The sequence below is a fragment of the Pagrus major genome, chromosome 11 (assembly GCF_040436345.1).
Source record: "Pagrus major chromosome 11, Pma_NU_1.0".
In the NCBI taxonomy this organism is placed as follows: Eukaryota; Metazoa; Chordata; class Actinopteri; order Spariformes; family Sparidae; genus Pagrus; species Pagrus major.
The window spans coordinates 23246557-23264183 of NC_133225.1; the positions used below are offsets into that span (position 1 = coordinate 23246557).

At 39.4% G+C, this 17627-nt stretch overlaps 2 protein-coding genes across 2 annotated transcripts; both read left to right on the forward strand.

The window, feature by feature from the left end:
• The first annotated feature begins 1058 nt into the window (after positions 1-1058).
• zap70 (zeta chain of T cell receptor associated protein kinase 70) lies at positions 1059-9777 on the forward strand. The gene is made up of 13 exons (XM_073476572.1): positions 1059-1291; positions 1549-2021; positions 2974-3134; positions 3647-3785; positions 3879-3960; positions 4128-4147; positions 4229-4268; positions 5386-5569; positions 5659-5865; positions 6307-6499; positions 8113-8253; positions 8389-8501; positions 9248-9777. The coding sequence occupies exons 2-13, from the start codon at positions 1617-1619 to the stop codon at positions 9363-9365; spliced, it is 1803 nt and encodes a 600-aa protein (XP_073332673.1). The 5' UTR covers positions 1059-1291; positions 1549-1616; the 3' UTR covers positions 9366-9777.
• A 1442-nt stretch (positions 9778-11219) lies between these two features.
• On the forward strand, positions 11220-17437 carry mob3a (MOB kinase activator 3A). The gene is made up of 4 exons (XM_073476603.1): positions 11220-11457; positions 12817-13387; positions 14773-14975; positions 17029-17437. The coding sequence occupies exons 2-4, from the start codon at positions 12970-12972 to the stop codon at positions 17056-17058; spliced, it is 651 nt and encodes a 216-aa protein (XP_073332704.1). The 5' UTR covers positions 11220-11457; positions 12817-12969; the 3' UTR covers positions 17059-17437.
• Positions 17438-17627: the final 190 nt, after the last annotated feature.

Genomic DNA, 17627 nt, shown 5'->3' on the forward strand with positions numbered 1-17627 from the left:
AGAGAAATAAAGCAAAGTACACTTAGTCTCACCTAAATTGACCTATACTGAAGGAGAACACCAGACAAACAGGTTCAGGTGCAGTTCTCATGTATGGTTGTAATGTCGTATAACAGCTCGTCTTTAGGTGTGTGAGGTATACTCGTCCACACTGCAGGGTCTGGAGGTCTTTGTTGTGGTGAAAAGGGGGTCAGGCCACAGTGGAGTCTCAGGTGTTGTGGCAACTACATGTTTCTGCTCAGTTGTCCACTGTGGATGTGGGCAGCAACACACAAGTGTAGCCAGGAAGCTGAGGTTTTCACACTTTTTTTTCTCTGTGATTTGTTAGGTGAGATGTACAATTTATTTGGCTCTTGTATTAAAATGTCAGGCTGTTGATGTTTCCAACACACTTTGGTACAAAACTGTATTTTCTACCTGATTGTTGATATTCAAGCTCTAAAACTCAAGAACCTGGCTAATCTCTCACATTACATTTTTTCCTCTCATTCCTCTGCACTTTGATATGAGTATTATAAAATCTTCCTGGGCGCCCCAGTAGCTCAGTTGGTAGAGCAGGCGTCCCATGTACATGTACTGTGGCCCCTTGCTGCATGTCATCCTCCCTCTCTCTCGTCATGTTTCCTGTCACCTCTCAATGCTGTCCTATCAATAAAGCCATGAAAAGGCCAGAAAATACATAAAAAAATAAATCAATCTTACTAAAAGCACTTCTGCATATTCAGTTGTTGTTGTGTTGACATATTCTGATCAGTTAGATTCAGTCTGAACTCCAACAGACCTTTTTTTCCGCCTGCTGTCACGTAAACTGTTCCATGCTGACTGTGTGATCTTATCTCTCTGTCTTCACTCCAGCTCAGACATCTTGACTAAAGCCTTCTGTCAGATTCAGACAGAACAGACACATTGTTCATATAGATGTTGTTTTAACAACGTAGTGAGGTCAATTCCCTCAGCAAAAAACTTTTCCTGCCACGAAGGAAAACTTACAAACTTGAGTTTCTAAAGCAGAGGGAATGATCTAGAACCAAAAAGCACCTGCTCAACGGAAGAGCAACATGCTGGAGAATGGAGGCTGTGAGGGCGGACGGCAGCTTCCTGTTGTGGCTTCTGTCACCAGTTTGTTAATCTGCAAGCTTGATGCAGTCTCAAGGTGTGGGTGCTTCTTGTGAAATATCTCATCCAGACATATGGCACCTTACAGCTCGTCTGTGTAGAGCTGACAGCCCCTGAAAAAACACTGTGAACTTTATAATTCATCTCGGCGTAACGTAGAAGATAAGAAGAGGAGGTGAGGTTTTCAATATTAAGTGTTTTCGTTCTTTTTCTTGTTCTTTTTTAAGCTGTATTTTCACAAATTTTTGTAATTTAGCGAATGAGACATTAAGATTGATTGAGCAGGAAGGTTGAGGCTGAAAGACTGAAAGGTCAGAGGTCACAGACTGGATCTCCATTTCTGATAGTCATCACACCGTGGACTATGAAACCTAAAATCTTTCAGCCATTTTTAAATGCAGTTATTACTTAAATCCCTTTCTGTCTCTCTAGTTCTTTCCCACCATCTACATCCAGGACTCCAATCCAAAGTCCAGCTCGTCTCTCCCAGGTTTTTCACCATGTCACAGGACCCAGCGGCTGAGCTGCCTTTTTTCTACGGCAGCATCAGTCGCTCCGATGCCGAGCAGCACCTGAAGCTGGCTGGAATGGCCGACGGGCTCTTCTTGTTGCGGCAGTGCATCCGCAGTCTTGGCGGCTACGTTCTGTCTGTCGTGTGGAACCTGGAGTTTCACCATTACTCCATAGAGAAGCAGCTCAACGGGACTTACTGCATCGTAGGAGGGAAGCCTCACTGTGGGCCAGCAGAGCTCTGCGAGTTTTACAGCCAAGACCCTGATGGGCTGGTGTGCACCCTCAGGAAACCCTGCATGCGCTCCCCGGATATGCCAATACGACCCGGCGTGTTCGACAAACTGAGAGACAAAATGCTGAGGGAGTACGTGAGGCAGACCTGGAACCTGGAGGTGAGGCTCTGCTGAGACTGTTGAGCTTTTTCAGTTTACAGTCTCCAAAATGAGTTCCTCAATTTAAGGAGTTAAAACAAGCTGTACTAAAATCAAATATGTAAATGCAAGAATGCATTTAATCATTAAAGGGTTGATTTAAGTGATGAAATGTAACTAATTAGATTTACTTAGGAACTGTACTGTACTGAAAAGCTCCAATTTGTAAGAAAGTGGATTTTTGTGTCTCATTCCCAACTCCAATACTGACTCTTGGGGATATTTGAGGAGTTGGAAATTCATACAAATTGGACCTTTAAGTAAATTTTGAAGTACTTGTATTTTACTTGAGTACATCGATTTTATGTTATTTTATGTCTCTGCTACATCTCAGAAGGAATAATGTACTTTTTATTTTACCACTTCATTATTTGACAGATATAGTAATTTATACAGGAAATAACATCAAACAGATGTAATAAGCCATAAAAATACAACACATAGATGAAGATTTAACATTTGCTTCCAACATTTTTCTCAGATATCCAGGAGTTGTTAAGAAACATTTATCTTGAAACGTCTCAACTGTTTGAGGCCCAAAGAGATAAAATTACAATTAAAAACAGCAGCTGGAGTACCAGTCCGACACACTTAAAGATAAAAGAAACACATTTCCTGAATCTGAGAAAGCGAGGATCGCCATCGAGGACCCTCTAGCCTTAAACCCGAAAAATACGCAAAAGACACAGAGGAAGTCAGAATCTTCAGCCGATTTTGCAAATTGAACCTTCAAGTCAAGTGTCTTTGTGGTCACCCCAAAAAACATACAAACTTTGCGTCTCAGTTCAAGGTCTGACCCTCTGAACTTTTTTGGCTTGTGACCCACAAACTTGAACATCATTCAAATGAAACTGAATGAATTTGTATATATCGTGGTCTAAATGTGTTCATCCCTGTTGTTTTTTCTGTTCAGGGAGAAGCCATGGAGCAGGCCGTCATCAGTCAAGCTGGTCAGCTGGAGAAACTGATTGCCACTACGGCCCACGAAAAGATGCCCTGGTATCATGGTAACATCCCCCGAACGGAAGGTGAGAGGCGACTTTACTCTGGAGTGCAACCAGACGGCAAGTTCCTGTAAGTTTCACAATCAAGCAATCAATACATTTTATTTAAAGTGCCGAATCACAGTGCTCACAATCCCAAAACACTTCATAATAGGATAAAAAAAAGGATGCAATTAAAGATTATCTTCATTGACGATTATTTCTTTTCTGCTTGGTCAATAAAATGTCAGAAAATGGTGAATAAGGTCAATAAGGGTTTCACGTCCCCGGATGTCTTCTTTTGTCCACAATACAAAGATATTCCGTTTACTGTCATACAGGATTAAAGACGCCTGATAATATTCACATGTAAGAAGCTTTTATCAAAGAATTTTGATGTTTATTCCTAAAAAATACTCAAACAATTGAATTGAATGTCAATAGTTGACAACTAATAGGTTAATTGTTGCAGCTCTAAATTAAATATTTTAAAAAATGTAATAAAACAACCGCATTACAAGAAACATTTCTGCTTTTTCTGTCATCCACCCTCTGACAAACCAGAGTTGGTTTTAAAACAACACTGTTGTTTTTGTGTCTCAGGGTGAGAGACAGAAAGGAGACGGGTACTTTTGCTCTGTCCATGATGTATGGGAAAACAGTGTACCACTATCAGATTATCCAAGACAAATCAGGGAAGTACTCCATGCCAGAGGGAACCAAGTTCGACACAATTTGGCAGGTAGGTTCCTCATCACACCTGTTTCACTATCTAGTAAGTGTGTTGCAGTTGATGGGTTTTCTCTAAATGAACACTGAATGTTATCTCAATCAGCTGGTTGAGTACCTGAAGATGAAACCTGACGGCCTGGTGACTGTTCTCGGGGAGGCGTGTGTTAACGGCAAAGCTGAAGAAAGTACTGAACATCTTTTTTTCCTTTTTCAATCATAACACCATTATACAATTGCTGCAAACGTTTCTAGGTCATGTCTGTGAGTTTTTTGCATCATTCAGCCTTGTTATTAATCATTACATCTACTGCTGAAAGTGTTGATAACTCTGATGTGCCTTGTAATCTTGCAGAACCCAGTCTTCCTGCAAATGTGAGTATTCACTACATACGCCACCGTTTCAGTCAGCATAGTTTTCTCTCTCTGAGATTCATTTTAATGTGACACTTTCAGAGACGGCCCGGCGCAAATGGATACACACCGCCACCAACAGGTCAGTCACATGAAGTACAACCAGATATTTATTTTATCTTTATCTAAGTATGAACCAACACTACATGCCACAGCAAAAGTGTGTAAAAAGTACCCAAAAGTCATACTTGAGTAAAAGTAAAGTAATTACCAAGTAAGATATTACTTATGTAAAGCAGTGATGCAATTTAGCAGAGTACATATACTCAAGTACCTGTAAAGATGCATATGTCACTTTTTCAGCCTGTCCTCATCAGAAAAATGAGCGCACAGTTCGACAGCAAAAGGAGCTTATTATGACCCATATTGGCGTTTGTTGTGTGTGTTGAACTTTATTCAGTACAATGCTGGTATGTTGTCATATATTCTATACACTGTAGGACTTCTAGATGGGCAATGCTGTTCTTCTTCTCACCCCACCATAACTCAAAATACAAGCCTGTTTTGCTCTCATGTTAACAAATACCAATGTAAGCATATGGCTTTAAAGTGCATCTAAAGATCATGATAGCTCTTGCAAACTGTTTTTTCATGTATCAAGAGCTCTGTCTGTGTAAGAAAGTTGCATAGTGTACCATTAAGTACAATTTTGTACAAAATGCTGAATATCATTTACGATAATCAGCCAGGCCTATAATCAGTTGACCCATAGTGTACAGTATATTCAGATACATGTAAATATAAATGATGTATAAGTGGCTTTCACTTGATCTTTTTATACTTAAGTATTGCCCGAAAATTACTTTTCAGTACTTGAATACATTTGATATCAGATACTTGGAGACTTTTTCATAGTCGTACTTGTACAGGTGACTTGTACAAGTATAACTTTTGGGTACTTTTTACTACACTGCTGTAAACTGTGGGTCGACTATTTATCAGATCCAATATTTAGCTTTTTTTAAAATGTAAAAATAGGCCACTTTGGCTCTGATGCAGCAATCTGCAAAGTAACTAGTAACTAGTAACTAAAATTATCAAATAAATGCAGTGGAATTTAAAAGTACAAAACAACAGTGTAAAAGTACTGTATAGACTGAGTATCCTTCCAGCTGTCAAACAACATGCACAGCGGATATAAAAACATACATACAGAATTGATATTTTTACCCCATGGGGTTTGTACCTTCTCTTTTCAGCTTTTGGCATGGTCTCGAGGCCGGTTACCACTGTGCTTCCAGAATGTGAAGCTGAAAGCCCGTACCACAACCCGAATGAAGTGAGGAAGTTTAACATTCAGAGGAATCAGCTGCTGATGGATGAAGTGGAGCTCGGCTCTGGTAACTTTGGCTGCGTCAAGAAAGGAACGCTCAAGACTGAATCGTGAGGAAACATTATAAAATGAAAATTGTAGATGTCAGATGCCTTCCTCTAACGGTCAGATGTTCATCCGAAACACTTTTCTCTTCCAGGGGCCACGTCGATGTGGCCATCAAAGTGCTGAAGAGTGAAAATGAGAAGCTGGTGAAGGAAGAGATGATGAGGGAGGCAGAGATCATGCACCAGCTGGACAACCGCTACATCGTTCGCATGTTGGGTCTGTGCAACGCTGACAGCCTGATGCTGGTCATGGAGATGGCCTCGGCCGGACCGCTCAACAAATTCCTCTCCAGCAATAAGTGAGTTCAGTTCAGACACATTACTATCAATATATCTGCGAAAGGGCCATTTTGTTCTGTATCTACCTCAAAGACAAATAAATGTTTAATTTGATTTCACTTCCTTTCATTTAAATGACAATATGATCATAGTCAGTGGATTTTATTTTAAGTACAGACTGGTTAAAAGATCACTACAGTGTCAGCAGCATTACATACTGGCAGACATTATTATTATAACTTTCATTTAATCAGGTGAGCAGCAGAAGAAATAGAAAAGCAGACATAGAAAAGTGTCTCATCTTATCTCTGCGATCTAAGTTGGGTCCTAAGGTTCACAACACTACTCTATGCTCAGACCCTTGATTTGGATTAGGAAAAAACTACATTTCTAGAAGGGAGCAAAACATAATCCTCACCATCCTCTTATTTTCATGATGATCAGTATTTTTGTCCCCACAGGGATACTGTAAGTGTAGACAACATTGTCAACCTGATGCACCAGGTGTCGATGGGAATGAAGTACCTGGAGGAGAAGAATTTTGTGCACAGAGACTTAGCAGCTCGTAACGTCCTGCTGGTCAACAAATCGTTTGCCAAAATCAGTGACTTTGGGCTCTCCAAGGCCCTGGGAGCAGATGACAACTATTACAAGGTACACACACGTGACACAAGACACATGACACAAATGTAGATTATCAGCATTGCAGCAGACACAAATAGATAGTGTATCTTAAGTTGATTGCTCTGCTGAGAATTACGCATCTCCCCCTGAACAAATACAAACCCAGAGGTGTCACCTGCTCTGTGCGAACTAAAGTAAACTCAATTGATTTACTCAATTTACTGGTCTACTGTCCTACATCTGCAGGGACTGTAGGTGTCAGAAAGTCCCAGGAATCCTTGATTCCAAGAAAACGCATGTGTGTATACATAAATATATATATATATATATAAGGGAAAGGGATTATTTTTCCATGGCAGCCCCAACCACCTCTGTCAATCATACACTTGCACATGTGACATATATGAACTAACATCAGTATTAAAGGATTATTTCACCCAAAAAGGAAAATTCAGTCTTTATCAGCTCAACCTTGTGCAAGGTTGAAGTTTCGCAGTCCACAAGACATGTCTGGAGCTTCACTGCAAATCATCGTTGAAGTATTCTCCTCAAACTCAATCTCAAACTAAATAAAAACAGAAAATAGCTCCATGCAGCTCGTTCGGGGTATTCCAAGTGTCCGTAAGACCCAAGATCCCAAATGAATTTGAAAAGACATGATTTCTACCCTTGACTTGTGGTCGAGCTCTTGCCCCCACTTCAGACTGGCAGTGAAGATTTCAACTTTAAAAAGAGTATTAAAGCAAGTTCCCACCCACTTCAGTTTTTTAGTAGAATGCTGCAGTATATGACTAAATTTAAATTTTTGGGTGAACTTATCCATTCAGTGAAATAATATGGCCATGTCCTCAATCACAAAAAGAAAGGAGGTGACAGTTTTAGGCACACTTGCTTTAAAGATTTACAGATTAATATTGAGCTTATGCGTGTAAAGAGCAATAAAAAGAAGTATGCCAATTATTAACCTACGTTTTTTTCTTTCTTACAAAAGTAAAATTAGGTTCATATAGTGATTCCAATGCTAATTGTTTTTACCTGTTTTGACAGGATAAAAATGCAGCCAAAGATAATGTGAGCGCATAATTTTAATGTGGGGGAAAAGTTACATTAAAAAAAGAGTGAATTTGCATTTGCATTCACACATACAACCTCACAAACACTGGTTTGGTCATGGTGTGTGTGTCTGTTTAGAAGTTACACCCCCTTTTAGTCAATCTGCATGAACAGTGAATCAGCTGTTCTTTGGCTCGTGACCTACTTTTCCAGAAAATCATTGGCAAGCCTGTGAATCCATTTGGAAGTTATGTGCCTTTTTGCAATATGCCACTCCACTTGTATTTCAGCTCCCCCTTTTAGCCATTTGGCATGACACAAACGCACACCTTCACACACACACGCACACACGCTTGACCTCCATGCCAGATTTATCCTCCAAGGGCAAAAACTGCAGCCGCCAAGCTATAGAGCAGCTGGTCACAGATGAAACATTAAATTATAAAATCTCGCATCATCCTCAGCCCCTACTTAAAGCTCGCTAGCACTGCTCGAAATCGTCCCCTTTAAATATAGTTTGTTCGTTCTAATTATCAATAATCATGTATGGAGTGTGTAGTGAATCATTGATAGACTGTTGTGTCTTTCAGGCTCGTACTGCAGGTAAATGGCCTCTGAAGTGGTACGCTCCAGAATGTATACAGTTCCACAAATTCTCCAGTAAAAGTGACGTGTGGAGTTTCGGTATCACCATGTGGGAGGCCTTTTCCTACGGAGGAAAACCTTACAAGGTACCAACTGATTCTGCAGAGCACCATCATGTTATCTATCAGTTGTACATTGATTGTTAAATTCTAACCACTATGAGGATTCATCCTGAGCATCACATTGAGTTACAGCTCTTTTTCTGCACTAATTTTGTTCAGAAAATGAAAGGACCAGAGGTGATGCGCTTCATTGATGGTGGGAACCGCATGGAGAGTCCAGCAGCATGTCCAGAGCAAATGTATACAGTGATGAAAGAATGCTGGACGTACAAGTAAGAAACTGACTTGTGCATGTTCATGGGTACGAATCGGAGTAGAAACGTCAAAGGTCAATGCTCTTGTAAAACGCATACTTTATGTCTTTGTTAGTTTATAACAATAATTACATTAATTAAAGATGTCTGGAGTTTGTCAAAAGCAGACTGGAGATAGCCTGGAGATAGCCCTGTTTGTGTTAGAGTTGATGGCATACAAGCAACCCAGTTGCAGGAATAAATGTTTACAATGTATGTTTATGAAAACTACAGAATTGTTGAAATTTTAAATGTATTTATCTTAATTTTTTTTCTTTTCACTTTTATGTCGTGACAACAGTATGTTTATGGTGAGGCCTAATATCCTTGTGGGACACCTTCATCAACCTGGGGACTTGATTTGAAAACTGAATTCTCCCAGAGAGATATGATTTAGACCACATTTAAGCAGATTCACCCAAAACCAATGCAAAGAAGTTGATTTAACAAAATATTATAATAAACAGCATAAAAAACCTCGGGCAAGAGTGCACCACAATTTTGTTTTTTAACAAGCTGGCTAACAACGTCATACTCAACAGCTTTGCAGCAGTTACTGTACTATGACCATGTCTAAAGCCTGACTGCTGCTGTGGCTTTGTTGTATTTGAGATTCTGTCAGCCTTAGACAGCACTGTGGTCTCTTAAGATCTTGTGGCATTGCTTCCATGAATCACAACCTCTGAAATGTCTGTTCTGTCCCCTTCTCTCTCCTCACTCACCAGGCATGAGGAGCGTCCTGACTTCAAGAAGGTTGAGGAGTCCATGAGGTCTTACTATAACTCCATATCGAACGAGGCCGAGCCTGAGGGAGCTGCAGCCGCTGCTAAGCCTGTCAAGTAGACAGAAACAAGGCACATTCTGTCCCAGTGTTGCACAAAGCATCCTTTCAACTGGCCATTAAACAACCAAAACAAAGAGCTTTTTATGAACGGTGCACACTGACCAGCTTCGACTACAGTAGCGATACAGCTAAACAGGCCTCAGTGACAATAAATGTGCATTTGCAAATTAGACTTCAGTGTGTCAGCCATGTAAGGAGGACCTCTGTCTGTCTGTCTTGTCTGTCTGTCATGGTTTGAATGTTAAATGTTGACGTCTTTACATTGATGACAAATTAATTTCATATTCTGGTATTTTGGAGTACAATAGGAGTACATGTACAACCTGTTTTTTCACTGCATCTGCCATCACCTATGAAATCTTTATTGTTGTTTTTATGCCAAATAAAGTATAATAAAACTGTACACTTTAATGATAGTTTTTCATCATTCCTGTAAAGTCAAGGATTAAAGGTAAGGCTTCATTCATTTATATTCACTGATCACTCATTTGGTGTTATGAATCTTTATGAAAGGTTCATAATAATAAAGGCCTACCTACTACATGGACTATTTGTTTCTTTTGGATGCCGAACATGTTTGAAAAGCCCCAAAGACAATTGGTTTAAAACCTTTATTGTGAATCAGCAGAAAAATATGGGGAACATCCTAGAAACATGAGTTGGATACATGTGCAGAACAGTACATCTGGATCATCTTCATCTTGTCTAGAGAGGAAGTACAAAACATCTCAAGGCAGATTACTTTAAACATTCTCCCTAAGTAAAAAGCTAGAGAGAAATATAGCCATTCATGATGTTTTTGTATAGCACTAAGTGAATAAATAATCTGTTTAAATAACTAGTAGTTTAAATGTGTGTTCAGATACTTATGTGAAAGGGCTGTGAATAGATTTGATCTGGTTATCTAGAATCATTTATCGCAGATATTTCCTCCTGTTGTCCTGTCAGTAATTCAAACATGGTGTATTGTGGTTTATTATGACTGTGTTATAAAATAAATGTGGTTAGTCAGAATGCCTCCTGCCATTCACTGACTGCATCAGAGGAAGCACCTCTGAGCTGCCAGGCACCACTGAAGGGCACACGACACCGGAAGTTCAGGAATTAGTCTTCAAAATAATGGCGCAAAGTGTTCACAGAGTAAATCTGACCTACACATGGGATCTTTCCCTCAGGTGCAGTTATACTTAAAGCCTCAAATGTTTTGATTTGAAAAATTATAAATACCCCAATTGAAAAAAGCCTTAGTGCAAGATAAAGACCTGTATTCAAAATTGTTACTGAAGTATTAGCAGGAAAAATGTTAAATCATCTTTTACATGACAAAATATAATAAAAACAGACTAAAACTCTGAATTATTTTGTTAAAAAAAGCTAAATGTGCTATTTTCCTGCTTTTGAGATGATTTGAAAAATTGCACCAGTACATTTTGAGGAGATTCTTTATGCCTTTATATACCGAAAAATGCCTTGTGTCTGTCAAGGGGAGTACATTTAACTACACAACAATTTTCTGATGGCCGTAGTTATTATCATCTACACAGACCAGGATTTCATACAATATTGCTATTGTCTAGTAACATTTTCAAGTGTTAATGTTTCACATACAGCCAGCAAGCAGCCGAGAAAAGTAAAAGAAAATATAAGTAAAAATGAATATTGCCAGTATTTTAATCAATTAATTGCCATAACTGGCTTATTAACAATAAAACAATTGAAATAACAATATTTAATTATCATAAATGGGTATCAATATATAGTTAATACATGTGCTTGATCATATTTCTTATTTTCAGTTTGGTTACAGTATGAAGGCAGAGGCATATTATTTTGAAGGGTTCTGGCCGGAAGTCATTGCTAGTGTCTCCAGCCTGACACTGGTGTACTTTTCGTTTCGTAGGGAGGAGTCAGACGTTAGTTTCTGTATTAAAGTGACATGTTTATTGAATTAACAGTAATTATTCAACATGTATCGCACAGTGTATCCATAATGTAGTCTGTGCATGCTGCTGACGTGAAGCTATCGATCGGGAAACAGACACATTTCGATAAAAGATCGAAGGAAACTGACGGAACAGGAAGGCGGAACAAGTAAGTTGGGGAAAGTGGCTTTCAACTGAGCCATTTCGTCACCGTTTGATCCACCGTCCGACATAATGGGTGTTTTAACACGGTCAATGTGGAAGACGTAATGTGGACTAAGTGTTAAAACGCGTGTTTGTCGTGTGTTATTTGCTGTTTTTTGTTTTTTTTAGCTGAACGCAACAAGTCGGACCGAGTTAGCTAACGACGGTCACGTCACGAATAAACTTGGTCCAGTCGTCATGTGCCCTGCTGTTTAATCTCTGGCTTTCATCCTCTAAAGTGTGCTCAAAACGACACGGACTGCGCATTGTCGTATTCATATTGTCTAAAGAAACCCAGCAGCGCCCTGTTATATTAGTAACAGACGGTTTGAGTTGGTTTTATTGTCATTCCGCAGATTCTTGGTTTCACGGCGGAATTAGTGTCTGAAAGAGGAAATGACTCATGTTCACTTCAACACGATGTTTCATATTTAAAGCCTTCCTGCTGCTGTCACTGTTCAGACTTGTCGTTTCACAGAGATGTAGAGGATTACAGTGATCTCAGGCATGCTCACTTTTCTCACCAGTTAGTGCTGGATGAAACAAGTCAAGTAAATAATAAACTAAAATGGTTGTATCTGGTGAGAGTCAGTATTATTATAGTATTTATATTTTTCTACCAGACATTTATGGCTTCATCTTGACAGGTCTTTTTTTAATGGCAACATTAACACTATGAAGTTTTTATATTTGCCTCAGAACATGGACAAGGGGCTCATATTTTACTACATAATGCAACTTCAGGCCCAAGACAATGCAAAAAACTGGGACACAGATGCTCTTATTGTGTAATCAACTCTCATGTGTTATGTTTAAAAAGCGTGGGAGTTTGTAAAAGAGCTGAAAAGCTCACTTGCTCACTGATTAATTTATCAATAGATAAAAGATATTACCTAGTTCAGGCTTCTTAACTGTTAGGGTTTGCAGCTTGTTTTGTGATAGTAAACTGAATCTGATTTGGGTATTGTGATGGACATGCGTTCCTTATTTTTGGACATCAAAAAGATGATCAAAGGTCCTATTTGTAAGAAAAAAAGTTGATTTTTGAGTCTCATGTCCAACTCGTCAAATACTGAAGCATTTGGATTGTAGGTCAGGTCGCCCTCCATCCCAAAGTGTCAGTCTTTGACGAGTTGGGGATGAGACTCAAAAATCAACTTTTCTCACAAATATAATAAAAAAACAAAACCTGATGAATAATTAATTGTGAAGACTGTAATATTTTGTAAAATGTAATGCATAAAAATCAGGCTTGACATAAGTTATGCATGTCAGTGAAAATGTACATCTGTTAATCAAACTCTGTCCCTTTCTTTTTCTGCAGGATCACAGACTGAGTCGCCACAAATACCAGAAGACAATCCATAACAACAACTCTGTGCTGGTTTTTGACACAATTCTTGACCGCTTCCATTTCAACGGTAAATAATTCACCAGAAGCATTCAAACAAGTCGCCCGCCGCCGACACATGCAACCATGTCCATGGCCCTGAAACAAGTCTTCAACAAAGACAGGACATTCCGGCCCAAGCGCAAGTTTGAGCCCGGGACGCAGCGCTTCGAGCTGCACAAGAAGGCCCAGGCATCTCTGAACGCAGGGCTGGACCTGAAGCAGGCTGTGCAGCTGCCCCACGGCGAGGACCTCAACGACTGGGTGGCCGTCCACGTGGTCGACTTCTTCAACCGCATCAACCTCATCTACGGCACCATCAGCGACTCCTGCACCGATCAAACCTGCCCCGTCATGTCCGGTGGGCCCAAGTACGAATACCGCTGGCAGGACGAGCACAAATACAAGAGGCCGACAGCGCTGTCAGCCCCCAAATACATGAGCCTGCTCATGGACTGGATCGAGGTACAAATCAACAATGAGAACATCTTCCCCACCAACGTCGGTAAGTGTTGAGAGTGGCTACAGATGGCATGTTAAGACTTTGGCTCTTCAGGATTAGGTCACAGACTTTTTGGTTTTGTGTCCTCTAAAACTTGTCAAGAAATCCGACTGTAAAGGATCTCGGGGATTGCTTCATACCTCTGAATCAGATGGTGAACTCTGCTTGTGAGCACACCAAGCCTTCACCCATTCATAGACAATGAGCACAGACTGCTGACCTCACAAATTATTGTCAGTTATGCTATTCCGATTAATTATCGGCTCAGATAATAATGATCAGTGCTCATCCCAAATCACAAGAGCTCTAAGTGGGTTCATATAATTTTGTCTGCACAAAAAGCTGCTACTAAAAGCCATTGGTATATAGATAAGTAGTGATATAAAACGGACAGAAGCAGTAAACTCTCACAGTTGAGAATCTGTAATGCGTTAACCACCTAGCGGAGAGAAAAGCTGAAAACAACATATTTATTCTGCAGAAAGTTATGCTTATTTAATCAGATTTCTCTACTGAGTAATTTTGATTTTGGGAACTCTAAAACTTACTTTGATAAAACAAAGGAAAAAAACAGGCCAAAATGTTGCTGTAACATGCAAAAATGTGGTATTTTTACTCATTAAATGGCTTTTTAATGATTAATCTTTCTTTCAATAGACTCATTCATTTTAGCACTAGTCACACAAAAGACCAAAAACATGCCACTTTAATGATTAGCACGTAAAAATTTAAAAATGAGATGAAGCATTTAAAATCTGAAGCCACTGTATTTCAAAAAGAGATAACCAAAAGATGTTTTAAATTCAGTCTGCAAGGCCACATTTGTCAGATTACCTTCAGTGTGCACATAGCAAACACTATCAGTTAATCTCCTGTAGCATTCAGGGTTTTCTATTATCTCAGTCTGCAGCTCAGTGCTTGTGTGCGTGCCCTGTGCTTGGCATCTGACTAACTACAGAAACATCAAGGCAGTGGATTTAAAAATGGGTCAAACAATGTACAGGCGGCTATGAATAGAAACGACCTCTGACGCGTCTGTCCTCTGGAACAGATTCCTGAAATATTATTGAATTAGTCAAAGCAAAACGACATACTAAATTAATCACTTGGTTAGAGTGGAGGCTTATCCCCCAGACCAAGTCATGTTGGTTTCCATTCACGGATGACGTGCCATGAGCTGGGTTCTTAAGCTTGCTGGTATCTGACCTGAGGGGCTCCAGGGGACAAAAGAGGACAAGAAACACATTGAAAATGTTGTTAAAATCTTCTGTGAGAACTGCTTTAAATACATCAATATTTCAAAGATGTTCCTTTCTGTGAAGCAAGTAGCCAAAGGTCATCGTGGATTGACCGTAGCGTTTTCCTGTCTCTATCTGTCTGACTCTCAGGTACTCCCTTCCCTAAGACCTTCATGCAGGTGGCTAAGAAGATTTTGTCTCGTCTGTTCCGGGTGTTTGTCCACGTCTACATCCACCACTTTGACCGCGTGAGCCAGATGGGGGCCGAGGCTCACGTCAACACCTGCTACAAGCATTTCTATTACTTTGTTACTGAGTTCAACCTCACGGACCAGAAAGAGCTGGAGCCTCTGGTGAGTCAAAGAGGGGATGAGGTCTAAGACGGAGCTAGAGATTATGTCTAAAATATGTGAATAAAAGCTTTGACGTGCTTTGAAATAATGGGATTTCAAACACTCGTTCCTGAACCTTCTAAAGTAGAGTTTTCAGCTTTTTCTGAAGAAGTTAGCAGTGTCACTCATGAACAAAGTTATGATATGATGAGCATAACTCAAGCAGATTTATGCACATGAAATTACTAAACTGCAGTTATAGGTACATAATAAAATAAAAAAGTAGAGCTCACAGATTCTAGATCTTTAAGGCTGATGTTGCTATTTGACGAATAATCTAAAATCTTTTGATAAGAATCACTTACATTTTTAAAGAATTGCGACCAAGATAATGTATTAACTGTACATTTTACAGAAGTAAAATAAACTCATCAGCACCCCCCGGAGGACAAACTATTAAATAGAGACACTGTTTCTTAATGACCTCAAACACATCTTGGGCATTTCTCCTTGCTATATCTTGTTATTTATGTGCTGATGTAAGACAATAATGATGAATCCCCAATAAGCTTAAATAGATTGGACAGAGTAAAGTACTGGGTCAACCGGTCCTGTGTTTAGAGTTTGTCAGTAAAAGGTAAAGTTTGGTTGCTTTTAACTGAAGCTCTCTGGTTTGGAGTTTACTTTTTCTCCGCAGTCTCTGTTTGTACTTTCAGATATCTGCTTTATTTGACTGTTTCATCGTGCTTGCTTTCAGCTATACACAGGAGTTGTGTTAAGCAACTGCTGGTGAAAAACCCCACATTTCCTGGTGTGCTGCCTCATAATAAAAGCTTTTAAATGTGCTATTTGTAGGAAAAGTTGATTTTTGATTGTCATTTCCAACTCGACAAATATTGATGCTCTGTTTCCCAACTCGTCAAAAAAGTCCTGTCCAGTCTGTCCTACAATCTCAGTTTTTGACCAGTTGGAAATGAAACTCAAAAACCAACTTGTCTTAAAAATGGGACCTATTTAAATAACAAGATATCTGGGGACTATTATTGTGAAGAATTAATGGGAAATGAAAAGTGTTTCTAACCAAATTAGCAGAGCTTTTCTATCGGCTATTCTTTGACAGTATGCGGTGATGGGGAGTATTTACAGCCACTCATTTGACCACTACTCAAGACAAGTACATCGTTACTTAAAGACACACCTTCAAGCTGATTGCCTTATCATAATGGAAATGCAAACCCTGCTGCGCTGGGCTGATATGCCGAGTCAAGATGAGCATGCACGTGTGTACGGAAAAGCCACATGTCTCCAGTGTTTCGTGATTGCTAGTGAAAAGTCCTGGCTTGCTCTAGAGGACTACTGTAGGGATTTAAGATGCAGGCCGTGATTGCAGCGGAAATTGCAACATGTAAACAGTGATTTGCAACATGAGATCAACTCCTCTTGCAATCATTTTAAGATGTTAAATTAAGATAATCAAAGTAAGAGTCAAATTTATTAGCAGTTTGCGAGTGGCCATCATTTGTGAAACAGGATGTTGCCACCATATGCGATCTGCATGTAAGCAGCCCTGGCAAAAATCATTAATTTGAAACCGGGACCTGGCTGGGGACCTTTTTGTTGTGTGTGTGTGTGTGTGTGTATATATAATTACAGTGTCATTCGTTATAAAGACACATTTATGTTGGTTTCTTATTAATTTAGATAATGTAATTTATTTCGGCTCTCTTGAAATCATTAATTTACTAGAGAAGATTCTCAGTCGGGCTGAAGTACTGCACAGCCTCAACTGATGTAATACTGTGATTGATTGCGTGCTGATTATTAATTGATTTTTAATGACCTCTCCACCCTTTTGTAAGAGATTATACAGTAAGTTCTCTGCCTCGTGCTGTAACAAAGGCCTGTGTGACCAAAGGTTTAGACAGTAAACTGTTGTTTTCAATGGAGATAAATGTGTGGATATTTTGACCCGTTTTTATTGGCTGTTTGAACTTACTTACTCCTTCAAGTGTTGTCGCATTTTAGGAGTACTTCGCTACTCTAACTCGCTGTTATGTGTGCTTTGTGTCTGCAGAAGGAGATGACCTCTCGGATGTGTCACTGAGGAAGCACAACTGACCTGTCGACACGCCGGACGAACGCATCCGTCCATGTAGAAGACTGCAGCGGAGAACTTAAAGAACAAACAAATTCAGAAAAGAGTCTATTTTTATATTTAAGTACTGTAATCTATTTTAGCCACAAATTGTAGGTTTTAACCAAGAACCTTGTCTTATGAGGCGTTCCTGTTCCTTTTAAAACATTTTATCAGAGCTCAGTATTAAGAGGTGTATGTTTGTGTTGATGTTTTTCTATTTTATTTGAATCTCAATCATTCCAGGATGCTTCTGTCTTTCTGTCTAAAATGATCTAAAATTAGTACGATTTCTTACTGTACATTTATAAAATCATTATGTTGTTACATTAAAATATTCTCTACTCTATTATAAGTTGAATTTCGTAATCAATATTTAAATCAGCACTGACTGGACAGTGTAGCCTGATCTGATGATTTTTTTATTTCCCCCCAGGTTTCTCTGAGAAATGGTCAACAGTTCAGACAGTTTTCCCACTCACAACTGAAGAGTCAATGTAGTATTTTTTTCCGGCAGATAAAGTATTACGACAAATGTT

Coding starts and splice junctions, on each gene's coding strand:
- mob3a (XM_073476603.1), top strand. CDS start 12,970: ATGTCCATGGCCCTGAAACAAGTCTTCAACAAAGACAGGACATTCCGG. Junction 13,388..14,772: donor CATCTTCCCCACCAACGTCG/GTAAGTGTTGAG, acceptor TCTGACTCTCAG/GTACTCCCTTCCCTAAGACC. Junction 14,976..17,028: donor AGAAAGAGCTGGAGCCTCTG/GTGAGTCAAAGA, acceptor TTGTGTCTGCAG/AAGGAGATGACCTCTCGGAT.
- zap70 (XM_073476572.1), top strand. CDS start 1,617: ATGTCACAGGACCCAGCGGCTGAGCTGCCTTTTTTCTACGGCAGCATC. Junction 3,786..3,878: donor AGTTCGACACAATTTGGCAG/GTAGGTTCCTCA, acceptor TATCTCAATCAG/CTGGTTGAGTACCTGAAGAT. Junction 4,269..5,385: donor ATACACACCGCCACCAACAG/GTCAGTCACATG, acceptor TTCTCTTTTCAG/CTTTTGGCATGGTCTCGAGG.